The sequence below is a fragment of the Phalacrocorax carbo genome, chromosome 2, assembly GCF_963921805.1.
Source record: "Phalacrocorax carbo chromosome 2, bPhaCar2.1, whole genome shotgun sequence".
Lineage (NCBI taxonomy): Eukaryota > Metazoa > Chordata > Aves > Suliformes > Phalacrocoracidae > Phalacrocorax > Phalacrocorax carbo.
The window spans coordinates 14,875,067-14,901,983 of record NC_087514.1 but is presented as its reverse complement, the minus strand read 5'-3'; the positions used below and the strand labels follow the sequence as shown (position 1 = coordinate 14,901,983).

Genomic DNA, 26,917 nt, shown 5'->3' with positions numbered 1-26,917 from the left:
CTATTTAATTATATGTTATCATAGTATATTATTAATATATTAATTATTACAAAATAATTTCATTTAATGGTTATATATTATATATTAATTATTTTTATTTTAAAATTAAAATGTATCTATCATAGGCAAATAATTAATTATTGATTAATGCATTATATTAAATAAATATAAATTAACTAATTAAAATAAACAGTTATTTCAGCTGCTTCAGTGCCCCTGAATATAAAATTGGAAGGCATACTGAATTTCTTCAGTGAATATTTGAGTGGAGGTAATTTTACTGAGCTGTTTGCAGCTAATAAAATATTCATATTTCTCTTGGCTTTTTCCATTCACATTTTGTACAAGATTACTCTGAAACACAGGCTACGATATTTTACAATAATAGCTTTTTCTTCAGCCAATACAAATAGCAGTTCCTTTTCTTTTTTGTAAAATTTCTGCTAAGGTCAATTCAATATTTTATTTGGGGAAAATTAACATTGTATGTTTAACATTTGCTTAAATAAATATTGGGAAACTACGTCTGTTCATGAAAATGTCGGTCTTAATGCTTAAAAATGCATAGAGGAACAAAGCACACATCTCTGAATCTCATCCGCTTCAAATCCCTTAAAACAAAAGCAGCAAAGAGAACGAGGCTGTTTAAAACTGAAGAAAGGGAAGAGTTTAGATTAATAAAATTTGCGAGCAATATAAACTGCTGAATAAAACTTAAAGGAAAGTTTTATTCAGGTGTTTATTCAGTGGCAAAAAAACCTTGTGTGTTATCATGTGATATTAATCTTGGATGCAACATTATTCTTCAAAGTCTGATGACCAGACATGCTTTTCTAAAAATTACAAATTAGAAAAACTGAAAATTCATAGTTCTGTATTAATTGACAAGCTGGAAAAATCAGTCATTGGACAGCATTTAACAAATCTTGCTCCTCTTGTCAAGAATTTTACTCTCATGGATACGTGTACCAGAAAAGTGTTTAAAGCAGATGGAGGCAGACCAGAGATGTGTGATTATAGCATTCAAGATTGTATAGGGGAGGAGCTCAGACAAGAAGTTCAGTGGGAGACAAACAAGAAGCTCTGCTTCTTTTAGGTAATAGCTTAAGATACATGTTATTTGGCAAGGAATTCTTCCTTGTTCCAGACATCTCTCGTATTCATTACTCAAGATATATATTACAGAGACCGCCATGGCATCGCTTCCAGCTCTTATTGGGTTTAAATGTTCCTTTCAGCCTGGATTTCATTCCAAAGAAAATTACTTCTGGCACAGACAGCCAGAATCTGTTGGTCTTCTGCTTATTCAGTAAAAAGTGGGGGGAACCCCTCCCTTACTGTGTTATATTGTACCATTGGTGGGCTGCAACTTAATCTCTACTGCAGCGTAATCCAGTGAAAAGAAATCTGCCCTCACTTTTGCCAATCTAATGCTGTATTTGTGCCTACCTATTTCCAGCTGCTGGTAGATCCAAACATCATAACACATGGTCTTTCCTGTTTCCTGAGGGTGCCCCTGCCTCTGTGCTAGCAGCCTCCCAGGATTTGCCCATCAACAGGTGCGGTCTCTCAGGCTGGTTGATGAAGTCTCAGCATGCTGTATGGCAGCACGTGGGAGCAGTGATTATGGATTTTGCATTTTGACTGCAACGTTGTTTATCTAACTTTAGTAATGCTTTCTCCTATAACTTCCTCATAGACACAGTAATGAAGCAAGGGCTAGATAAGCGGACACTGATGGGAATTGAAAACTGGCTGAATTGCTGGGCTCAGGGGGCTGTGATCAGCAGCATGAAGTCCAACTGGCGGTCAAGCTCTAGTGAGGTACTCCAGGGGTTGATTGGAGCCAACACTGTTTAACCTCTTCATGAATGAACTGGTCGACATTGAAGCGTACACCTTGAACAAGTTTGCAGATGGTAAAAAACTGGGAGGAGTGCCTGATACACCAGAGTGTTGTGCCACCATTCAGAGTGTCCTCAGCAGGCTGGAGAAATGGCGAAACAGGAACCTCATGAAATCCAGCAAAGGGAAATGCAAGGTCATGCCCTGGTGGCTGACTGGCTGGAAAGCAGCTTTGTCAGAAAAGGCCTCGAGGATCCTGGTAGACAAGTTGACCATGAGCCAGCGATGTGTCCTTGCAGCAAGGCCAACAGCCTCACAGCCTGCACGGGGAAGATAATTACCTGCAGGCTGAAGGAGCTGATCCTTCCACTGTACTCAGTCCTGGTGAGGCTGCACCTGGATGCTGGGTCAAGTGCTGGACTCCTCAGTACAAGAGTACATGGACTTACTGGAGTGAGTCCAGCAAGGGGCCATGAAGATGATTAAGGGCTTGGAGCATCTTTCATAAAGAGGGGGAGGCAGAGAAAGCTGGGACTGCTCTGCCTAGAGAAGAGAAGGCTCAGGGAGATCTTATCCATATGGATAAACCCCTGATGGGAGGGAGTGAAGAAGAGGGAGACAGACTTTTCTCATTGGTGCCAAGCAACAGGGTGAAAGGAAATGGATACAAATTGAAACACATGAAATTCCATCTGAACACAAGAAAATGTTGTGGGTGGGGTTTGTTTGTTGCTTTTTTTTTTTTAATGTGAAGGTGGTTAAACACCACAGTAGGTTAGTTAGCCAGAGAGGTTGTGGAGCCTCCATTCTTGGAGATACTCACAACTCACCTTCACATGGCTGTGGCCAACCTGCTTTTGCTGACCCTCCTTGAACAGGGGGCGTTGGGCAAGATGATCTTCAGAGGTGTCTTCCAAGCTCAAAGATTCTGTGATCCTGTGTAATGCTTAATGGGTCCAGGACATTGCCCAGCAGGAGACCAGGAAACTCTTCCTGCTCCTCACGGCCTGAGGGATAACGTGCACGCACGAGCCGAGCCCTCCCTGCCCAGTGAGGTAAGGCACGCTCCTACCGTGTGAGCACATACACACATCAGAGAGGATAGCATCACTTCTCTGGTGGACTGCCTTTTCACTGCAGCTGTGAAGAGACTGTGGGTGCAGGAATTAGCGGCTGGGGCTCTGGTTTCTCAGCAGGCTGAACTCAGCCTCCCTGCTGCTCAAGGACTGTAAGTTGTGGCTGAACTCCCTCCCTGAATGGATCTGGATAAGCTACACTTGTCAGAGGCTAAGAAGAGGGAACTTAGCTCCTGGCCATGTCTCAAAGCTATGTCTGTTCCTCAGCATTGGCCAGAAAAGGGCTCAGCAACTAGCACAGATGGTGAACTGTCAACCCAGGATAGATGAATCTCACCTCACAAACCTAAAGGGATCTAATTCAACTGCAGAATGAAAAACTAACTTCATAAAACACTAAAGTCGTCATTCTTCCCATTACCTTCTGGAACCCTCATACTGAGAGATGAACAGAAAAATACATGATCGAGAAATATTTGCATTTTTCCATCTTCCTATGCTCCCTTTGCCCAGTTTTGCTCCCTTTCCGGCATGTTTGGAGGAGCAGCACCAAACCTAATCACGAACAGTTACACTTCAATGGCCATGGCATCAATCTGGCTTCCTACGTATCCCTTTCACTTACCTCATTATGTGTAATAAACTTCAGATGAATAAACCTAGCCTCTCACTAAAGTGCTGACAGCACTGAAATCTTCTGAAAAGTATCAAAGAAATGAAAATAACTCATCAGACATGCTATCCGATAACAAAGCGAAGCTGGGCTGCTCGGGCAGCTCCTGCCTAAAAATAGAGCTGTAAAAAGCCACATTTGTGGGGTTGCTAACAGAGAAACAACTGTAGCACAAAGAAAGACACTAGAAAAAATATTTCACAAAAAAGCGCTACCCTTTTCAGAAGTAATTTCACTGCATATTCATATCACAAAATAACTGTGAAATTCTTTTAACTATTGAGGGCAAGAAACTTTAAAAAGCAAGCATGGCTAATATGTTAAAGATGGATCACAATTGCATTTTTCAGGAAAATAATTTAAAATAAAATTTTCATTAAAATATTTTTTCTGTATTTTAAATTTGGGAAGACCGTAGTCCCAAATCCTTCTCCAATCTCTCAGCACACGACTTCATAAATCATCTAATTATCGCAAGCGTTGACAGGCTGATCTTGGCAAACCACCTTCCAAAGAGCATTATATGTACCAGAATATTTACTAAGATTTACAAAATTGAAAACAGAAGTCAGCCGTGCTTTACCTCAAGTATTACCTCTGTCTTTGTGTTCTTCAGTTTTTTTAATAGAAAAAAAAAAAAAAAGAAATTTCTAGTAATTGTGGTTAGGCCTAGGCACTAGTTCAAGTCATGCAAATGTGGATATCCATTGTCAAAATCTTTGAATGGGACTGGAGTTTCTGGATGCTAGGGGGAAAAGGGCATTTAAAAATATACATCTCCTTGTAAGATATATTGGCTTAGGATATAAAACCACTAGTCATCTTTAAAAACATCACTGTAATGAAAGAATACAAGATGATTAGTTTTTATTTATTTGCAACTTAAAAATATCCCCCAAATTTGACATTCTAATTTCCCAAAAGTCTTGTGAAAAATGGCACCACAATTAAGATTGCATTTATTAGTATATCAGAAAAAGTCAGAAAACTATTCTAAGCATATCCTGAAAAGCAGATATTCTAAAAAGCCACAGATTGATGATTACAGCATTATTCTTCCCCACAGCCACCTAAAATATCCATTGTTTGGGTTTCTGTTCAGCTGCTGCAAACACTGCTGCTGGTGATCCGTGACTTGGTTCAGTCGTACCGTTAGATATTCAGCCCAGTTCTCTCTGAGCTCACCAGCCTGCTCTCATCCTGTTCTCTACGGCACCGGCCCTGAGTTAGTGGAATTGTTTCCAGCTGTGTTTTCAATAGCATTCCCATGGAATCTTATTTATAGAAATTTTGTGGAATCTATACTAGCCAAGCAAAGGACGGTCAATATCTTGTTGGTTTGAATACTTTTAAAAAGTGGTGGCTATAAATCATTGTTGCTTTTTTGAAATCACAGTTCAAAATAGCGGAGGGTAAATTCATGGGGCCAATTCACATTCAGTAAATTTCTTCTCAAAACTCTGGGTTTTTTTTAAAGGAAGAAAAGAAGGAAACATTGGTAAATAATGATTAATGTATAATTGTACATTATTACATTATTGTAATTCATATTTACACAAGTACATTACATTATGAATGTAATATTGTGCATATTGTGATCTTACTCCATTTCCAGATGTGCAACTTACATGAACTCTTTCAAGGACGCTTTACCTTTTAATTTTGAGCCTGAACTCTTGAACACGAGCTCTTCCTTGTAATTATGGAAGGAGATCTACCCGGCTTTCCAGAGAAAGCTCAGTGTTAACAAGCATGATTCACTCTTAAGAGCTGACAAATAATGTAAAAATAGCATTGTAAATCAGTAAAATAAACTGACATTAATAAAATCAGCTGAGTTACCCTTGAAAACATACACTTTGCATAACCGTAAAATATTAGTTTCATTGCCACTGCAAACGGGTGATTAAAAATCAAAGTACAAAGTCATTTGAAGGCTGCAGGGAGTTACAGAATGTGTTTATTGGCCAGTGGGATGTGCAAGACTTTTTGCTGCAAGTCCCAGTACTCTGACTAGATGTAGCCACAGGATGGTGCTCATGGACTTTGCACACTGCATTATAAATCCGGGAAAAAAAAAAAAAGGGAGAGGGAGCCAGACTCTCCCTTTGGCAGGCTGTTCCTCGTCCTTCCCTGAAATACATGAGCCGGCAAGCAGTCATGGATTAGGCTGATTTATGTCTCTACATTTACTGAGTTTCCAAGGGCATTGCAAATAGACCTATCCAACTGCTGCCTTGTCTTCTGGACGTTATTGTTTAGCTAAATACATAAACTAAGGTCTGAAAATGTACAAAACGTATCACATTTGGCATCAACGAGCTGAACATCTTATTGCCTCAGAGGAATTGTTATTCTTGCGAGCTGCTCTCTTCTCGACCGGTGCAAGGTGTCAGCCGCTGCCCACACCTGGGCCGTACCGCAGACAGGATCTCCCTGGTTCCTAGACCTGGGAGATGCTTTTTAGATCTAGGAACGCTTTTTAACCTTTGCTATAGAAAACAATTGGACTTAAAGAGTTTCTCTAAAGCTCAAACACTTCTGCAGTTTCAGTGGAAAGATACCTGTGCACGGTGACTTTGGACAAGAGTCTGCAGGACTGGGAATCCTGCTCAGCCACGGACGGACCCGCTTTACAGAGTTCGGTCAGAGGCACGTCCCTGAGCCCTGCCCTTCCCGAGGAGGGGCGGCTGCTCGCACGGCGGAAGGGATGCACATCTCTGGGCCACCTACGCCCGTTGGTCCTTAGCTGCAGTCCTTCGGTGATTCCATCTGTGATTTTATACAGATGACCGGGGCACATTGCAATGAGTATTTTCATTCACCTCTTAAAATCTCGGGACTTACAAACTTTGTGAGTAGTTGCCCTAATTGTAAATTCAGTAGGGAATACCATAGGGTAACTCATATTTCTATACAAACCTAGATTCTGCAGTTTCACCTCCCCGTTGCAGTGTCTATGCATACAGCAAAAATGTACATACGTACTGATGCTTCTAATCAAGGTTTATACCAAGCCAGACAAGTGCTGGAACACTTTAGCATAAATATTTCCCCGGTGAATCATTAATGCGCACCCGGCACCGGGGGATACTTGCGTTCCGAGCCGCGCTGCGGAGCGGGCACCTTCCAAATCATTTCAAACGAAGTCAACGAGGAACTCCGGCGTGAGGAAAACGAGTTAAAAGGTAGCGAGGCCAGAAGGCGGAGGCGGCAGCACCTGCCCGCGTAACGCTGCCGGCCCCCCCCTCCCCCCAGCGCGGAGCCCACCCGGCCCGGCCCGGCCCCCCCGCGCACCTGGCCGCGCCCCCGCCGCGGGGTCCGGGCTCGGGGGCGGAGGGGTGGGTCTCCGGCATCGCTCATGCCTCCTTTTTTTTTTTTTTTCCCCCCTTCTTTCCACCTTCTGCTCTATAACTGCCCGCCTCCTTTCGCTCCCCCGTCGCCTCATCGGATGCGGCGCAGCGAGGGGACGAGCGGCCGGAGGGGAGGGCAGCGTCTCTCCCGCAGCCCCGCGTGAGGAGGAGCGGCCGCGCCCCCGCCGGTGCCCGCGCAGGTCGGTGTGAGCTCCGCTGCGGCGGCCTCCGGGCGGGGGCGGCGGGCTGGAGCCGCGGGGTCTGGGCAGGAGCGCTTCCACCCACGCACCCACCTGCCCGGGAGGCCGGAGCGCAGCCCCGGAGGGAGAGCGGGCTGAGGGAGGAGGGGTGGCGGGGCGGAGGGCGGCGAGCCTCTGGCGGGGAAGGAGGGGGGAGCCCCTCGGAAATCCTGTAATAGCCTTGCTCTTACAAATAAGCGTAATTTAAAAAGCTAACCAGGCACACTTGAAAACGGAGGGTCTTGCCGTTGCCCGCGTCCCGCCGCGGCTGCGGGTGCCCGCTCCCTCCTGCGGCGCGTCGAGGCAGACCGCCCCGCTCCGGCTCCTCACGCCCGGCGGGTGTCACTGCAGCGGGGGCTGCCCGGCCAGGCGAGCCCGCCCCGCCGCGGCCGCTCTCCGCTCCCCGCCGCCGGGGGTTTCCCGGTGGGCGGCCCCTGGGTCTCACAGGGCCCGTCGTTCGCTTTGCCGCGGCGGAGGCCGCCACCTGCCCGATGGCGCTTTCTTAACTTGCGTCCGGGGGAACTCTTTTTCAAAGGGGAGAGCCGCGGCGGGGGCGCCCCGGAGAGGAGTCGGCGGGAGGGGGGTCAGGGAGTCGCGGCGCCCCGGGCCCCGCTGGAGCCGCGGCGCGGGTGCTGTAGAGGGACGAGGGAAAGGCGCCCGCGGGTCGTGGCACCGCCGGCGGCTCCGCGCCTCGCCGCCGGCCTCCTCGGCCGCCTTCCCGCCCGTCCCGTGTGGGGGCGGCGGCGATGGCGGCGGGCCCGGCCGCTCCCTCGGGGCAGCGGCGGTGCCGGGGCAGGTCCCGCTCCTCGCTTCGCCCAGCGGGACGTCGGCCCCAGAAACGCGTGTCTCTTCCCGAGCACAGGGTGAGCGCGGGGCCGCACCGCTCCATGACGAGGAGCGGTAAACTCCGGCCGCCGTTCAGGCGGGCAGCGCTGCCCTGCCCGCCCTGGGGAAGGGCGCCAGGGCTGCGCCGGGCGGCTCGGGCCCCTAGCCCGGGCGGCGTACCCAGGGCGGTGCGGAGCACGGGGTGCACGCTGGGTGACTCCCGGGCCGGCAGCTCTCGGGGGCAGGTGGCTCCCTCGGGCGGAGGGGCCCTGTTGCCAGGCCCGGGCAGCCCTCCTGGGCAGGCCGGCCTCCCGGAGCACAGCCGGGCAGCGGGCTCCCCTCATGGGCAGGGCTCGGCCTGGGAGGGTTTCGTCTCTGCTGCCAGGGATATTCCGTCAGATCACTGTTTTACCAAATAGTTAATAAAAGTTGAAATATGTAAAAAGGAACAGGATATTTAATTTATATACCCAGATGATGTCAGCCACAAGGTGGCTGCAGACTGGTGGTTGCTTTTCCCGGTTAAGTGAACCTTGAAGTGCCGGTCAGCGCAGAGGTGAACTTGTGCCATCCAGCACCTGTTGTATGTATCCCAATAAAACTTACTCTTCTGCACAATGACTTTTCTCTAAAAGCAGCAGTAGTGTTTCTACACAGGATTACCTGGTAGTATTTGTAGACCTTATTTGGGAGGAGTGTTTATACCAAATCTAGCAAATGGGGAATTGAGCCACCACTGTGAGTGAATATTTTAATGTCTGGGTTATTACATGTAGAGAAATCCCCACATCATAAGTGGTGACTGCAGTGAAGAATGAGTTGTACACTGCTCTTTCAAGGGTCTAACTTTACTTCCTGAGGGTTGTATTCTTGAGCGACAGGAGAAGCATCAATACACAGTGTGAGATACACAAGGGATGCATTTCAGGCTGTTTAGGACTTAACTCTATTCTTCCTGCTGCCTGTCACTAGGCAACCGTCTGCTGACTCGGCTGGATCCAGTCCTTGGGTGTCCTGACCCTTTGTGTTCATGTAGTAGGAAGCCTGGACACTTTGCTCCAATTTTGGAATTCCATCTGGAGGATGTGTCCTGAGAACTGGGCACAGCAATACCAAAGTTCCTCGTGCATGTCTTTGTTACTGGATCTAGCTATTTCCCTTTGTCTTGAGAGCTTTATCCTTTTAAGAGATGGATTAAAAATATTTATTTAGGTAGTGTGAAATGCGTTGATACTTTGGCTAAAACTTAGGTTACCTCTTGTGGGGATGGAATTCTTGATGATTAAGTCCCCTATGTGTTTCTCGGTGGCATGTCAAGCATTCATGACTGGCATTTGCAACAGTAAACCTAACAAGTCCTGGGATAACTGTGGCAAATTGTAAATACTTGAAGAGAGAAGGAGACGTAGGTCTTCTCTTATCTGTTAATAATGGTTGAGGTACTTCAGTCAGGCTTTTGGATTAGATAGTGGTTGAACCACTTACTTTGTGCCCTCCTCAGAAGACAATGAAAACATGGAAGGTAAAATCAATGATGGTACTTTGGGAATATTAGAGAAAATGACACAGGAGGTAAATGGGAAGGCTGTGCAACACAAATACATAAACCAAAATTTACCAAAGTAAACCTTCAAATGCTGACTCTCTGTTGACAGAAAGAATCTACTATTAATTATCTTAATATAATTCTCCTGTAAAATACTAACAGGAGAAGGCAGCAAAAATTCTTCCTGGTTCAGAAAATTGAGTAGAACTAATGTGGTAAAGTTGAGGGATATGTAAATGTTTATAAGCACAGTGTTGTGAACATGTTGATGCATCTTGAAAGGTGCTTCTATGTATGTTGAATAACTGTACTGGAAAGCGTTAAAGGCCAAGTCCAGATAATGAAATTTGTATTGTTCTTAATCTAGCTTCTGTGGGCAGATAAATTACCCCCTCAGGAACTTCTTCTTTGGCACCAGAATGGTACCCACTAGTTCACCTAGGACTACCGTGAGCACTTGTATAGTGCTGCACTCTAAAGGGTTGATGTTTGTAGCTGATTAAGTTAATGTTTTTGACCATGGTATCACATACAAATAGAATTAGTGCCTGCTCAGCTGAGGTACTGCATGCCTTCTGAGCTGTGCTTGCTTTAGTCACTGTAAGTGCCAGGTAGTACAACAGAGAGCACAGGTTAAGTTGAATAAGATGGAAAACAGAAAAATAGAGTAGGCTGTAGAGGACAGTGAGAAGAGGACTTGTGTTTCCTCAGAACAAAGTTCTGCCTTTTTTTGACAACTGACTTGCAAAATTGCTCACTGGAACTGATCAGTGATTATTTCACTGGGGTTACAGAGTACACACATTTGCTATTTTATGATAAGCTTGCAGGGCAGTTCTCATCTCTTTTTATTACAGAATCCTGAAATACATAATTTAACATCCCATTCTGGATGCTTGCAATGTTGGATTGTACAGAGATACCCATTTTACCTTGTTACGCATAGCAGACTCTACTTCTAATGCTCATGTATGCTAAGCAAAGAATACCAGTTTTTCTGTTTACATGGGCCAAATTTTCAGAACTGTTGAGTGGCCCAAATGGGGTTCTTTGTCCCTTTCAGGTAATATATGCTTTGGTTATAGAACTGCTGTCAGGATGAAACCTTGGCTCCACTGATGTCTATGGCAAATTCCTGATTTTTTTTTTTTAAATGGAATACAGATTTTGCCCATACTTTTCATTAAAGTGGATGCCTTATCTTTGCAGGTTTAATAAGTCTTTTTATTCTATGTGTTTTCAGATCTGCTGATACTGTGTGTATTGAGGGGAAGAAGATGCTTTGTCGGTATGAGATACAGAGCTGTTTCTTGGCTTTTTTAGCTGTCACCGCTTTCTTCAGCAGTGATGCCCAGGGCCAAGGTAAGGCATAAATAAGAAGGTGGAGTTTTTCACTCTGATGTGCAGAAACAGACTATTTTATTCCAAATGTAAGTGTCACTTCCCTCTTAGTAGGATGTGGATCCAGTACTACTGAAATGAAGCAGGAGTTTTTCTGCTGATCTAAGGGGGGAAGTGGAATTATATATTTGTGTGTGCTTTTTGAACCTAGTATCTCAAATAGCATAAATCTTTTTGCAAATCCACGTGTTCCAAAACGAGTTATATGCAACACTTTTTTTTTTTAACTCTTTATGTGAAAGTACTGAGCAGAAATTGATGTGAATGTCCGCTATGTAATCAACTAAGTTTGAAGGACCAGCTGTAATACTAAGCTTGTATGGAATATATTTTTTTGTCTTTGCTGGAACAGTAGCTATTGTAACACTTACATCACACGGTATTGCACAGGACTGTTAAATGTCACAGACTACTTCTGCAGCTTTTTTTTTTCTTTTTAAATCTCCTTTGTGGGTATTAAAAGATACTGCTGAGATTGTTAGGCTTAAATACTTGTTGGATCATACTGGCAGTGGCTTGACTTCTAGAGAAAATTTATCCTATTGCTTGGAGAAGAAGGGAGGAAGAATGCCAACGAGTTTTTATGACTTCTAAAGAAAGATGTTTCTCTCAACTCTGTATTTATGTAATTCCTTTGATATGAGACTGCATAGGCATAATTGGGAGCAGAATTTGATCCTGTGTCGTTTCTAAAGCATCTTGTGTAATGCATTATTCATGAGCACATTCGGAGAGTAGTGGCAGCCTGAAGCTTTCCAGGTTCTGGTAAATGCAAGTAGCAGTGCTGTCCAGTCTGCGAGGCCCTAGGGCGCTGGTAAGCATACCATCTTGGATAGGTGGGAATCTGTGAGCGTTTTACAAGTCTTTCCTAGAATGTAGGGACACATGTAAGCAGTAATGTTTAATGTGGGTGATGTGAGGTGAATGAAGATTTCTTCATACATGTTCCCAATGTTCAACACATCAGTTCTGGTCAGAAATGAGGTCCAGAATGTTTGTGACTTAATGAGCCAATAAAGCAAAGCATATGGTTAGTCCTTTCTGTGTATTTCAGTCCTAATACATATGGTTAAGATTTGCAAAACAGGACTGGGGATTGAGATCCATCTCCAGAAAGTTTTGCAAAATTCCTTGAGCTTGGAAAACCATGCTCTTCCCACCACTGTGGTTTTTTTTTTTTTTAAGTTGGTTTAATCAATCATATGTAAGGGAGAAAACTCAAACTATTAATACAATGAAGTGAAGGTCAGAAAGAGACCAGCAGAAGCTAGAGTTGGTGTACTTGATGAATAAAGAACAATACTTCCCTTGTTCTTATACTCTTGCAGCAAGCATCAGCTGCTGAATGCTGTCAGCAGTGTGGTACTAAGCTAAGTGAACTATTGCCTTGGCCCAAAATGACTGTTATGTTGTTGAATGAGGTGATATGAAGTCTCTATTCTGTGTTTACAGAATAAAAATATCTCTTGCTGCACTTAAAGTAATAAGACGTTTCTCAAATTCTTTCTTAAGGTTGCCACCCCTTGCAGTAAACTCTTCATGCAGCTGGCTAGCTATTTACAATTTAATAACAGTATGTTTGTCTGTTTTAAGAAATTGTACACTCTGCCAAGGTGTAGGAAGAGCTGGTATTAGTTCCAGCTTGTGTTTCCTTCCTTTGGCAATGATGCTGAGGTAAAGGTGTGTAATGTGACTTCTTGGAAAGGAGAATATGTTTGGGAGACTGAAGTCAACATGCCTGAAGGTACAACTTATTCCTTCAACTGAGGAGTTATCTGTGTTGAGCTACATGGTTTTATCTCGCTTATTGCCTGAATGCCTTATAAACCACATAGTGCCATTCAAATTTTACTCAAGAACAATTAGTCTTTCATCACTGCTGTTTCTTCCTCATTCAGCATAACATCACTTAAATAACAGCAACAAAAAAAAAAATCCAGCTTTTGTCTACTTATGTTCTTATATAGTGCACAAAAATAGTGCTGGGCAAGAAAAACACTTCAGAATTTTCCATTTATTCATAAAGTAACTTGCTTTAAGAATTTTCCTTCTATATTTAAATATGGAAACTTTTCTTTGTGTAGCAATAATTTCCACATGTTACTAATGTAATTGCAGTGCATATTAACTTGATCAATTCTTATGACAAAAGTTAATTTGAAGCCACAAGGTTTCATTAGTATCCAATCTTAGACTATTGGATGTCTTCGGGAGCTGCATATATGCAATTTATGCTATTTTTCCCTTTCCATTAAGATACTGAATAGTTCAAAACACTCTTTCTCTAGTTGTCCACAAGAGTCATGTATTTGGAGGGCTGATTTATCTGGTGGCATAAACCAAAGCCTTGAACTTGTCTGTAGTGTTCTTTTGGGTGACTGCTCTAATGTTGCTGACGGCCATTCACTTTGCATTCCTGTAAAACCACTTAACAAGCTCTAGCTACTGATTTTTATCAGTTAACTGTCTCAGCTTGGATTAATTTTTTTCCCTTTCTGCAAGAAATGAGGTTTTGTTCCACAGACAATAAAGGTCCAAAGAAATAAAGATATCCTCTTCAGGTTGGTGAATGTGTAGTAATTCCCATCAATATTTTGTTGTCTGTTCCAGTGTTAGATTTTTAACTTCCTTAGCTATATGTACTTCTCTATGCCAGAACGTTAGTCTTTGCACAACTAAGACGCAGTTGAGTATCTGTCTGGTGAATAATTCTTTTCTTACTTATGGTTAATTGCAGTGTGGGGATGTCTGTTTCCCTGCACTGCCACCTTTGATGCAAAAAGTACCTAGTGAAAATTGACGAGTTATGTAAAGACTATTCTGGCACAACTTTTCTAGTCTTTCACATTGTAGCTCTGTAGTAAACAGAAAAACTTTGGTGGTTGTCTCCTTCTTTGCTTGTAAGATCTGTGATTGTTTTTTAGGGGCTCCCAAAATTTACCTGTTTTGGTGATGGCTAATAGCAATTAAGCCAGAACTATGCTTCTTTGTTAGAACGTGCTTTTGTAAACTGTTAAGTTGAAAGTAGGGCAGAGTGGAATGACAGGGGAAGGAAGAAGATGGCAGAGAAAATGAACTCTGAAATTCTAAGACATGATTTTTTTTGTCAATCCTTGGTGCTACTTTGCTGCTCTCTGCTCTGCCTCTTAATCCCCATACAAATTTACCACTTAATCTGGGTAAAATGTGCAGCATTTTTGCGCTTGCATACTGTCATTGTTCAAAAGTTTATTCGCTATTCCTTAGATTAAATAAATAATAAAAGGAATTGCATACTTTGCAAACATCTAGGTGTGATTTGTCACTCTTGGTTCATTCAGCCCCAATTCATTGTGATTCATGTGTAGCTTAAAGACAGAATGAATCTTGAGAATGAATTAAAAGCTGTAATCCATAACTACAGTCTGCTTGGCTTTCAAAACTTTTTGCCGTAGTCTGTCATTTTATTACAATTATAGCACGCTGAATGTTCTTGCAGAAACCTGCCCAGCAAAAATTTTGCAATACGAGGGCCAAATTTTCAAAGAGCTGGTTTTGTATTTGCAGTGATTCCTGCACACACTCTTGCTTGCAGCCTCTCTTTCTCTAAACATCAGGGAGGTGACAGGCAGTCTGGAGGTGAGGTCTGATAAGCTTGTTCCCAGCCACTGGGGAAATGCACTGTTTGGGTGGAAACCTGGTACTGTGTTGTGTGTGTGGAATTTGTGTGCTACCTGCTGTTTCTGTCCCCTTGCCTCTCTTCTTGAGTTTGTTCTCTGAAGTCTTTGAGAATGCGGAGCTGTTACTAAGCTGTTCTTGGTGCTTATGTACTCTGTTTTCTGTGTTCTGATGTTCCAGAAGTCCCTCAAGGCAGAGAACTGCAGAACCTGCCTTTGGTCTGGCAAAACTGTCCCCTATGGATTGATTGGCTGGATGCAAGGGAATATATCTCTTGTATTAAACCTCCAGATTTTTGCTTCAAAGATGCAAAATGTTTTTAATGGTAGATGACATGAAAAAAACCACCACCCCACATCTCAGAAAACTGCAGCCTGCCTCTTTCCCTCTTCTTTCTTCCCCCAAGCCGTTGGAAAAAAAGCACGTAGGAAAAAGTAATCAGTTCAGGACAGGTCTTTGGCTGCTGCTAGTGCCAGAGCTGCATTGACTGTAGCAGGTCAGATGGAGAGGCCAGAGGCTGTTGGCTAGCACATTCTGCCTGTTGACTCAGACGCTCCGTATGCTGTAATCCTTAAATCTCAGGAAAATCATGAACTGTTGGTTTATTACACCTAGTGGACGAACAAACCGTGGGCATGAGCCTAGTCAATGAAGAGCTATATTGGGCTCTGAGGAAAAGAAATCGCTGCTTTCCCCCTTAAGATAATTTCCCTTATTACTTACGCTTTGTGAGAGAAACCATAAGGATGGTAGTGGCAGAGACAGTCGGGGTTTGGAAAATGAAGTAGAAAGTTCAGGGGGTTGTGGAAGTAGTGGGGAGAGGAGGGGGAAGGTTGATAGAAGATTATTTTAAGCTTTTCTAGCCCTTTCTGTTGTTCAGCCTCTGGGTAGCTTCCCCGGCTGCCTTTCCCTCCAGATCAGTTAGTTCTGTGAGCCAATCCCTATGCAGATGTATGAAGGTTTCCCCTTATTGACAGCCTTTGGTACCACAGGCTGCACAACTAGCAGCTCTGCTTTGGTTGTTTGCTGTGAAGGAGGGATGTGGCTCCCTGAAGCAGACCAGAAATGCTGTGTAGAGTGTTGTCCAGCATCAGGGGAGCTTGCCTGAGCAGACGAACTGGTTTTCACAGCTTTGCATCCATGTGCGTAGACACAAAGTGGCTGATACTGCAGTAGCCATGTAGGGTGGATTTCCATTTGTTCCTCTGTGTGTTGCTTCACTTAAATGCCGTCTCTTTCTCAATCATTTCATGCTTTTATTCATTTCACCTGCTGCTTCTGTTTGAAACCTAGGTGATGGCACAATATAAATAGAAGCCAGATTTGCTTACCATCCAGATTGCCCCTGTCTAAACCTTAACTAGCCTGTGCATGCCTGCTAGTCTTGATGAGACCGAAGCAGTGCTTGCAGCTGGGCAAGTCTGTGTGCTGCTTACACCAGGTTTGCAAATTGGGCAGCTGATGTTCCCTCTGCCTCATGCATGCCTATCTTTCCTCTTCGTTATTGTGTCTTCACAAGGCTTTGAAAATTTGGCCCTGAGTGACCTTAAACGTGGGGAAATGCCCACGGTAATGCAAGGTAGGTAGGGTAGGTAATGCATATTGTCAGTGTAAGCAAGGAGAGCAATTTTAATTCCCATATATTAACAAAGAGCATTTTTATTACCAGCTTTGCCTGCTTAACTAGAGTCTTAACATCTAACACTGTTTGTCTTTCTGTCCTCTGCTGCTAGGTTGTTAGTTTGTTTTTATAAAGATAAATAAAAGGTATGTCTGAGGGAAGTAGTGCACCTGGGGATGTCATTTTACAAACTAATAAACTGATGTATGTGACATTTTGCATAACTTGCATCCTTTATCATTAAAATTTTATGTTGTCCTCCTATATGTGTTTATTTTTGTTTGTTTAAAATTGACAGTTGCTTTTTATTTGAAATTAAAATGTTGTTTTCTTTCCCCACTTGCAGTGTCCCCACCAACAAGACTAAGATATAATGTAGTCAGTCCTGACAGTGTACAGATCTCTTGGAAAGCCCCCAAAGGGCAATTCACTGGATATAAGCTTCTTGTCACTCCAAGTTCAGGTAAAACAAATGTCTGTATGTTCTCTTTTAAGGTGAAAGGACTGTCTTCTTAAGGCTGAACAGCCTTTTCGGAGACTAGTGTCATCCTTCAGGACCAAGGAACTGCGAGTAAGCCATGGATAACGAGTACTGGTCAACAGAAGAGAGAAATTGATTTCCCTAGAGGGTGGTCATAGGCATAGAATATGGGAACTGAATGCTTAAGGTAGCAGAAGTCGGTGGATACTAGTTATGCTTCATATGTAGTTCTTGGAAATCGTCACCGATCACCTGTCTTTACTTTTCTTCCAGTGGGGTGTAAGGAAGTGTAGGAGATGATAGGATCAGAACTGGCAACCAGTAACAGAGCAGGGTGAAAGCCTGTGGGTGTTACCAGACTTGACAGCTTTTTATCAAATGTTTATTTTTTTCTTGATTAATAGTTTTGCTGGACACTGTGGCTATTCCATGAGGCCCAGACACAAAGGCTGGCTGATTGAGCTTAGAGTGTTTCTATCTGAGAAAACTGTTCTGTGTCTTTGGTCAGGCTGCTGACTTCTTGCTTTTCTCGGATGCCATCTGGCCTGACTGTATGGATAGTCCCAAAAGTGGGAACACTTTTTACACTCGTTGTAGAGCTTGAGGTAGTTTTAAGTCATTACATTCTCCATGCTGTAAGAAAAGCAAAGAAAGTTATGTATTTATGGTTTTTTTTGTCTTTTTTCTTACAGGTGGAAAAACTAATCAATTAATTCTTCAAAACACTGCAACCAAAGCAATTATTCAAGGTCTTATTCCAGATCAAAACTATGCCCTTCAGATCATTGCATTCAGCGAAGACAAGGAGAGTAAGCCAGCGCAAGGCCAGTTCAGAAGTATGTGTCGTCTTATGCCTGACATGCAGAATTTATCAGATATTTAGTGTAACTTCTGTAAATTGTAATAAAGTCTGATGCAAGGAGGGACAATGGAAAAGCTGCTTCTTCTGTGATGGAGGGCTAATCAGAGCCACAGGTTTTAACTGGTACATACACAGCTGGAGGCCGGAGTTGATCCGGTTGCTCTTGCACAGGAGATTCTTGCTTTGGGCTATCTTTTTTTCCGTTGGCTTGGCATCCTTTTCTTCTCCATTCTGTTATGAGATTAACCAATATCTCGTGGAAAGCAATCTTCAGTGAGCGGAAACAAGAAGGGAAGTGCTATATTCTGATATTTAAAAAATTTCCTTCCCTTTGTCCAATTTATTAAAACATTGTTATAGCTGTGCCAACTGGTGACTAGTGGCTAGTTCAATGACACTATGAAAAGATAAATTCTTACTCATCTTCAGCTGTCAAATACGTTTGCAAATTATGCTTCAGACATTTTTTTATCTGACCAACACATACTTTTAACATCTATATCATAGTGATATATATGTCTTAGCTGATTTGTCTTGATCTGCATCTTAAACAGTTCAGTTAAATATGATCAGTGGAATCTTGGTTGATAAAGACAAAAATGTGACAGTCTGGGAGTACAGTTAAAAGCCTACTGAATTCCCTTGATACTGAGTGTTTCTCACTGTCATTCCTAAACCTCCTTTCTCTTAGAACGAGCACAAGATAAAATATGCTGACTGCTTGATGTGGTGTGTGTCAAAGTCTTTCTAGCTTTTCATCACTGCAACTGTGTGTTTACTACTTTTAAGTTCTATCCTGGTTAGGAAACCCACAAAACCACAGATCACTTTAGCATTAAAGAGCAGCCCAGAGAAAGCTGCACCAGTTTCTATAATATTAGGTGCGGCTGTCTCTTAAACTACCTCTGACTTCAGGAAAGGTAGAGCTGGCAACTCAATTTAAGAATATGGGGGCTATGTTCTATTTAGTATACTCTTCCTTTGTTGTAGGTGAAAACATGTAGTACTTAATGAGGATGGAGTTTAATTTCACAGTGTGTTTCCTTGCATGAGTAAAACAAGATACAGATGTATTCAAGTCCTTTTTTGCTATCCTGTATTCTAGGGTTTTTTTCCCCTTCTCTGATCAGTGGTCACTAATTCTTGAGATGAGAAAAGGTCAAACATATACAAAGCAGAGACTATGCTATGGTGTAGTACGTTGGAAGTGTGTTTTCAATGTTGTTAAGTTGTAACTGATGTACAAAGAATTATCAAGCCTATGATAAAATTTTATTGTTAAAGTATCCCTCTTTATATGGCCAGGTATACTTTCTTATTCTAGTGCTGCTTGTAAGTTACTGTACATAGTATGTAATTAACAAAGATCACTGGGGAATTTTTTCCTTTTAAAATGCAGACGTACAAACATGCACTAGATAAGTTGTTTTTTTTTTTTTCTGTGCAAATATGTAAGAGTGGTATTGTCTTGTCTGTTCTTCCTAGGTGGTTAGAATTTTGACATGGAAAGCAATGGCTTTCCCAAATCCAGAAACCTCTGTCAGGATGTGACCAACTTGTCTCCTGCGAACATTTTCAGACTTTTGTGCTGTTTCTCTGGAGACTTGCCAATCAACAGCACTAGCATTAGAGGAGGTCATCAAGCAGCGTCTTAGCTTGCTCTTAGTCTTTTCGCAAAGGAACGCGCCTAGAAGAATAAGCAATAGCATCCTTTGTGACTAGTATTATTCTGGTAATTTCACCTCTTATTTTAGTCGGAGGCTTGTTTAGGTAAGGATTAAACCCACACTTTTGGGTAAGACCTGGTGTCATTGTGACTTTATCTGTAACCCAGCTAATAACCAAGATCTACCTAGGTAAAAGCTGACTCCTCAGTGAGCTCGTGGACCTGAATTTGCTTCTGAATCAGTTTCACAACCATTCACTAAAGGTAGAGGTGATGTACAGATACATGTGCTGAGCTAGTAAGGAGAGGAGTCAAAACTTCAGTTATTTTTCTTCACCAGTTTTCCTACCTCAGTAAAACAGAATACTTGTCTATTTTATTTGTTTCAAGAGAAAGATAACCACCTTCTACCCTCTCACAGCGTTTTTTGAATGACGTAGCACAGAGAGACTCTGATCCTGGCTAAGACTCAGTGCCTGCTTGGATGAATGTTGGTCATAATCCAGCTCTACATAAACTAAAGATTTTAATTGGAGTAGAATTTTATTTTCTGTTTCATTCTTTTAAGCTCTTCCTGGCCACAGTAGACAGCTGGGGCATTGACACCAATTAGCATTCTAAGGAAATTAGTGAGGAATTTTTTTTTCTGATACGTGACTTTAGCAATGATTTTATGATTTTGTCAGAATCTTTCAGACTACGAGTAGAGTGATGCTGGCTATTAATGCAATATTAGGAATTGTTATTGAAGCTGGGTTCTGCTTGGCTGCTTGGAGAGCTTTGGGACATAATAAGGGAGGTATCCCACCCACTTGTGGGGCAGGAAACTGCTGAAGTCTGAGCTTTAGAGCAGTTTTGCTCTCGTGAGAGTATTTGGTGCCCTGAACACAGATTTGGGCATGGGATCTAAGCTGATTTTTTTTTAAGAGGATAATGTAACAGCTGGCTTATGTGCTTTTGTGTTGAATGGCTTGGAGTAGAACTCTGCAATGCTGGACTTTTCCCCAGCTAGCTTTGTCAATTTTCTGGACTATATTTCCAGTGCTGGATCTTTGTCAGCGTGGGCTTAGGTGCTGATGTCACTGTACTTGGACTCTCCTGTGTGAGGAGGGTCACTTTTGAGAACTTTAATGATGATAGATGGGGAAAGATTCATAAAAAGAATAAACCCAAGAGGAGGGAGGGGAAAACCCAGTAACAGTCACTTGTTACCTAAGCATGTTGCAAGATGTTGCATGCAACTTCGTTATGTGGATGAAGAAAATTACATGCTTCTGACTGCACTGTTTCTAGTTTGATTGATTATTTTTCCCCTTTACTTTTCAGTTAAAGATATAGAGAGAAGAAAAGAAACGAGTAAATCCAAGGTGAAGGATCCAGAAAAAACAAATGCGAGTAAACCAGCTCCAGAAGGTCAGATCATAACACATATGACTTGTGTGATATTCTGAAAATAATCAGCTTTTTTATTTAACTTGTCCATTGTATAGATTTTTCCTTAAACCAGGGCTTTAAATCTGGTTCCCAGGGTTAAGTTAAACAGAAGGGAAAAAAATCAGTATTTTCAGGAATATCAGAGAGGTGCTACAACAGAGGTGTTGCTTTTAGTTCATTGTTTTGCTCTACCACTTCATACAGTAAGCACTAAATACCACCATGAATAGCATAAAAGCAGTCTTTGAACCTGCACTGAAAAATCCAGTTGCCTGTACTTCCCCATTGGGTGCGTTTTGAGTAGTGAAAGAATCACACGTGTGTGTGCATACATAATTATTATTTTGTATCATCTTGACTGCAAGACAGCCTTGTGGGATTAATTTCCACCTAAGGTCAAATTGATATTATTTTATAATTAGGCACATAATAACTTGATAACTCTGCCCTAATGTAGGTCATAACACAAAAATATTTGGGATGTTTTGTATGGGGGGGAAAAAAGGAGTTCATTTTGTCTGTTTGCAAGGAGCCAACCTTCTGGTGAAATGTGATATTGCTTGTCATAAGAAGCTTGTCAAGTATGGACAGTAAAATTTATTTCAAGCTTAATATATAACTCTATTTCCTGTTATTCTAAAATTCAAACAGCATCTTCTTTATGAAGTAACCCCAACAGTAATTATTCCCTTCAGTGGTTATTTATGATGTACAGAACAAGCACAGGCAAGAACAGCTTGATATGACCTTAAATAGTCTCTTTGTGAATAAATTGGACAGTTTCAAGGATCCCATTTCTCCCGTCCCTTTTAGCTCTGTCTCCTCCTAATACAAGTATCAAAGACCTCACTCAAAGCTCCTTGAAACCCATATAGATTTTTCTCACTTCAGTGGCTTTTTCTTCTTACCATACATACTTGTGTCATGTTGTGTTTATTAACAGTGTACAAGTTTGTTTCCATATAGCATTTCTCAAGCCAAGGCACCCTTCAATTAATCGCACTGGGTACATCAGGGAAAATGTTAGCTAGTATTTACAATACTTGAAGAAGCAAGTTATACCTGCTAGTGCATGATGGGGTAGTGGGTGGGTGATCTTTCTTTCATGTCTAGAGGAAGACTGAGTTGGAAGAAATGAGAGAACTAAAGAAGGAAAATGTGATTTGTTTTCTCAATGAACAACAAGTGATAAAAGTTGAAGGAGGGAAAACTGGCCCTGTAATAGGAAAACGTTGATTAAATGCAGACAGAGAAAAGTGTCTGCCAGACTGTGGGAGAGGATTTATGCTTTTTCATGGAGTAGGGGCAAAAATACAGTTGGCAAGAGGAAACTGGATCTGCGCACTATCCCTTTTTATGAGTCTTGTTTACTTGCAAAGTCTTTAGCTCAATCGCTTTCCTCCTCCCTGCACAACTTTTTACTTATCTAAACTTCTTCAGTTGTATTGGGGCAGGTTGTATCGGAGTAAAATATACTTCCATCCAGCACTTGTGAAAAGCTATTGCCTTATGCTTACTGCAGCAAGTTTTACTAGAAAACTAGAAAATACTAGAAAATATATTTGAAAGACAGGTAAAACTTAAACTTCTCCATCAGCAAAACTGACCAAAAAACCCACGTTATGCTAATTTTTATGAATTCTTGATTTTGTTTAGCCCTATTCCCAACCCAGCTATATTTTAATGTAAAGTAATAGACTACTTTTCCTACTGTCTAGCTATTGCATGTTTCTTCCCTTTGCGCAGCATAATGATTATTCAAAGTGATGGAGATTCCAACTGAATGACTTCAGTGGGAGTAGGGTGAGAGTCCAAGCAAAAACATTGTGCAGAAATAACGGCATCAGCAAAAAACACATAGCTGGGACAGAATTGAATTTAGAACTGCTACACAAACAGTAATGGTGTCAAAACTTCCCTAGTTTTACATATAAAGACTGTTGCACCTCAGTTTGAAATTGGCTAAAACAAAAAAAAAAGTATTTGAAAGAAATGGATTAAAGAAACAAGAACAAAATTTTATGGCAAAACCATGAAGAATAACTTGATCATCTGCAGGTGTTTGACAGGAAATGATTTGAGTATGACCTAATAAATTCAGGCCAGCAGTTAATTGGTTTCAGAACAATTTAGTATATGGCTAAATTTGATAGATTTAATAGCAACCCCGATATCTTCAGTGTTATATACTCGATCAAGTAGGTAAGACCTTAGGAGTTAGCAGTACAAAATAAATTACTAGGTAGTGTAGTATCTGAAAACAAGAGCAATCCTTGCCCACAAAACAAATTGGAAACAACCATTGTCCAGACTGGTATTGTGGCTTCTGTTCTTCTCTTGACTGAAAGAATAGCAAAAGCCTTTTCACCATTTCTGCAGGTATTGAGTCCAGTTTTGATGTAAGGAGGTGCTTTCTGTGAACATCTGCCCCACTTGTTACAGAAGGATGCTTATATAAGAGGAAACTAGAGTGTCTTTGCAAGCCTTAGAAAGGCAAAAATCATCATTCTCATGCATATGGAGAATTGTTGGGCAAGATTCTCCAGTGTGGATAGTAGGACATATTTGACATTTAGTAGGCCAGAAAATCAAAAATCAACGTTTTGGTACAAAACTAATAAAGCGCAGCAATACACTTGTTAGTGTATATGAAAAAGCACATGGACTCTGGCAATAATGCAAGGTCCAGTTTGTGCATTGTGATAACTCACGTATCCTGCTTATTTTAGTGAAAGGCACATAATCATAGAACCTTGTTCTTTATAAATACTTTCTTCAGGGTCACCTCATAAAACACAGAAGTTTCACTTTCAATTTCAGTGGGACAAAGATTTCACCATAACCCTTCTACTCATAGAAACCAGCTCTTCACTAAGAAATACAAGATGGATGTCTATATTGGTGATTCCAGATGGTTTCAAAGCTGTTTAGTCCTATTTTCATCTGTGGTTTGAAGGAGTGATTCTGCAGAGCTGTCTGCTGTTTGATTACCAACTGTCTGAGGCTCTAGGTGGTGGTGGTAGTTGTGGATGTCTTCTAAACTGCCAAACCTACCTTTTTCTTCTGTCCTTGAATTAGATTGTATTTGGGTTTTGCTCTGTCTTTATGGAACTCTGTCAGTGCCTTGCGGGGCTTGCTAGTAATTTTTCCAGCAGCTTCAGTAATCTGGGTTTAAAATCTTTCATCTATTGTGTCTTGCCCATTCAAGTAGTTTGAAAAGATTTACTCCTTCCTTTTGTGCTCTAGGTACTATGCTCTTATCTCAACCAGACCTCCAGTGTATATCCAGTAATGTCATTGTGCCAAATTAGTTCGGGTTTAATGTCTAGCACTCATCCGTCAAATGTTCACTTTATATTTGACTTCCAGAAATCTTCTCTAGTTCTTCTGCACAACTGCTTTCAAGTCTTGAATCTCCTTTCTGTATTTTTCAGAACCTGTCAGTTTTCAGCTTAGTGATTTATCGCTGCTGTGCACGCTCATATTAATAATGTCAGAAACCTTTTCTCCTTGTTGAGATAAAGCTCACAGACTCAGCTTCTTTCAGCACACACTGATATTTGAGTACTTGTACCCTGGCGCTTCTCCAACTCCCTCATGTACAAAGCTTCTTTCTGTATGACGACAGGGGTTAATACATTCTGTGCCTTCTCAGATGTTTTACAGTTTCTCAGAGAACTTCTACGAGTGATTCTCTAATCAGATCCCTTTGGGGAGGGGAGAATCACAGTGCTTTGACTATATCATGTGGCAAATATGCAACTATATCCTTTCTCTGCAGAGTATTTCTCTGCGTCTGAAACGTTTTTAGCCACGCATTTCAATGAAAACAACAAAACACTGAGGGCCAGTTTTATTTTCTTGCCTGTGGACTTTTTTTTTTAGGGGGTTTTTAGTTGAGAGGTATAGTAGCTTAGTCAAGGCTGGCAGCCAAACTCCCACCTAGTTGCTTGCTCGCTCCCCTCTGCAGTAGGATGGGAGAGAAAAGAGGAAGAACAGGAATGAAAAAGCTCATGGGTTATGATAAAGACAAGGAGACTGCTTACCAATTACCATGGTAGGCAAACAGAGGGAACTGGGGGAAAATTTACTTAATTTATTGCCAGTTAAAATAATTTAAAAAATGCTAATGTGGGTAGTGGGAAACAGAAGACAAACACTGAAACAGCAGCTTTCCTCCCTGCTTTCCCAGGCTCAACTTGACCTCCTCCCTCCTCCCAGACTCCTCCTCCCTTGTTATCACTGCAGGTTGCATGCAGTCCAAGTCCCTTCAGAAAGGAAGCAAGCTTTGCAAAAGGGGTGTTGAGGGGTTATGATCAGGATGTAGTGGTTTCTCTCTGCCATTCCTTTCTTCTTGCATCTTTCTTCACTTCCAGTGTGTGTTCCAGTGTCCACCATGGAGCACTTCCTCCTCTGACCTTGGGGTTCCCTCTGCTCTTTCTCACTTTTTTTTTTTTCCCCTCCTCCTCCTCTCTCTGCCTGGCGTTTTATGCCCTTTCTTAAATATGTTTTCCCAGAGGTGTCACCAGCTGTGGACAGGCACAGGATGGCCCCTGGCCTCTTCTTAAAAGCCCACCCCTGCAGCTTCCCTGCTGCCAAACCTGGGCACAGACACCTAATATAAGAGGTGCTTTATTCATGCTCTACTAGAGTAAGACACTTACAGAGTCTTAAACCTGTCCTGTTCAAAAATTCCCTTATGCAAATCTCAGATTGGGATGATTTAGGACAGCATAGAGCATGTATGGATCAGATCTCTCTTCTGAATCAAGTTTTTGCAGGATAAGACTTATATAGACTGTAGACTATTAAAACAATGAGAAATAAGCTCCCATAAAAGATTACGTGATTTATGTATGCTGCAATGTAACAGTTACTTCCTCATTGTAAAGAGCGTGTAATATAATCATATGGTTAAGTACGACTTGTTAGGGAGGTTGGAGATCTTCACTGCACAACACAGAGCAGCCTTCCCAAATGAAAATTGTATTTCATCCCTGGAGTAAGTCTATTAGCGGCAGGATGAAAATCTAGCGATGTGTGGCCTATTTAAAAAGCCTGAGAGAACTGCAGCTTTTTAAATGCCTTAGGTGCTTCTTTCTAATGGAGTCACCTTTACCACATGCCAGGAACCAAACTGGCAGAACATTACCCAGGCTGCCTGGGCTTTTGAGTGTGGCCCCACTTGAAGATTTGAGTGGCCCTAGGGCGGCTGGATGACCTGTGAAAAGGGGTATTGCCCCTCAGTTCCCTACCCAAACGGGGTATACAGGAGGAAGCTCTGGGATAAATCGACTGACAATAAATGCCAGATCTGAGTTTCTCATTGTGGAAGATTGAGACAAGCAGGTAGAAATTTAGGACAGAAAATCTATTGCTAATCTGTTGGGTCATGGGTATAGAAAAGACAACTTGGGAATGGAAAAAAAATAGACACTGGGCGAGTGAAAAATAATGTAGAAATCGTAGTGGGCCTCAGAGATAGGAAAAAACTGCAGAAGCTGTTTTTAATAAGCTGTTTAATGCCATACCTTGCCTGCCATAAGAGAGGTGCAGATGTCAGGTTGTATTATCTTTGCGTAGGTAATAAAACATGAACTGATGATAAAAACACTGAATAGTGGCTTCTCGTGTCTTGATTGATATTCCTGCATTTGTATATTAACTTAAATATAAAAGTTCTTGAGGAAGAGGTAAAAATGACCGGTAAGGATAAACAAATGTTTCCTTTGAAATAATTTAATATTATTAGTGACCTTTAGTAAGTTTAATATTATTAGTGAAATTATTATTATGCATGCAGATATATATACATACGAATTATAAATATCGTGGAGAATGGCTGTTCACTCGGAGTTCCCTCTGACGCCTGCTGGTCCCACTCTCCTCTTCATTTTCTTCACTACTCAGTGCTGCACAGAGAAGAGATTTTAGTTTTATTGTACAAAATTTCAAGTTTTTAGGACTTTCAGTGTTCAGTGTCATAAAGTCTCCAGGAAAGAGACCTGAAGCCATCTGTCATATGACACTTACCTGCTAAGTATTAATAGGAATAAATATGTCTGCAGTTTCTTTTAGGTGAGCGTGCTGTAAAATAGGTGGTCTCAGCTGGCTGCAAAAACTGTGTAGACATGTCCAAAGTACTCTGTTTTGCAGTGAAATAGTTCTTGATTTTTGTCTTCCCAATGTATTCTACATTATTAGTGATATTATTATTTACGTTATTTCTACAGTCTTT

At 41.9% G+C, this 26,917-nt stretch overlaps 1 protein-coding gene across 5 annotated transcripts in view; it reads left to right on the top strand.

The window, feature by feature from the left end:
• Positions 1-6,679: 6,679 nt before the first annotated feature.
• Positions 6,680-26,917, top strand: part of COL14A1 (collagen type XIV alpha 1 chain) — a 125,529-nt gene continuing 105,291 nt past the window's right edge. For 2 of the 5 annotated variants that reach the window (XM_064442171.1, XM_064442173.1), the window contains exons 1-5: positions 6,812-7,147; positions 10,801-10,919; positions 16,583-16,699; positions 17,410-17,553; positions 20,572-20,658. In XM_064442171.1, the coding sequence (XP_064298241.1) occupies positions 10,835-10,919; positions 16,583-16,699; positions 17,410-17,553; positions 20,572-20,658 (433 nt within the window). In that variant the 5' untranslated portion in view covers positions 6,812-7,147; positions 10,801-10,834. Of the gene's footprint in view, positions 6,783-6,811; positions 7,148-10,800; positions 10,920-16,582; positions 16,700-17,409; positions 17,554-20,571; positions 20,659-26,917 lie in introns of those variants that run through there. The other 3 variants (XM_064442169.1, XM_064442172.1, XM_064442170.1) reach the window with 3 other exon arrangements.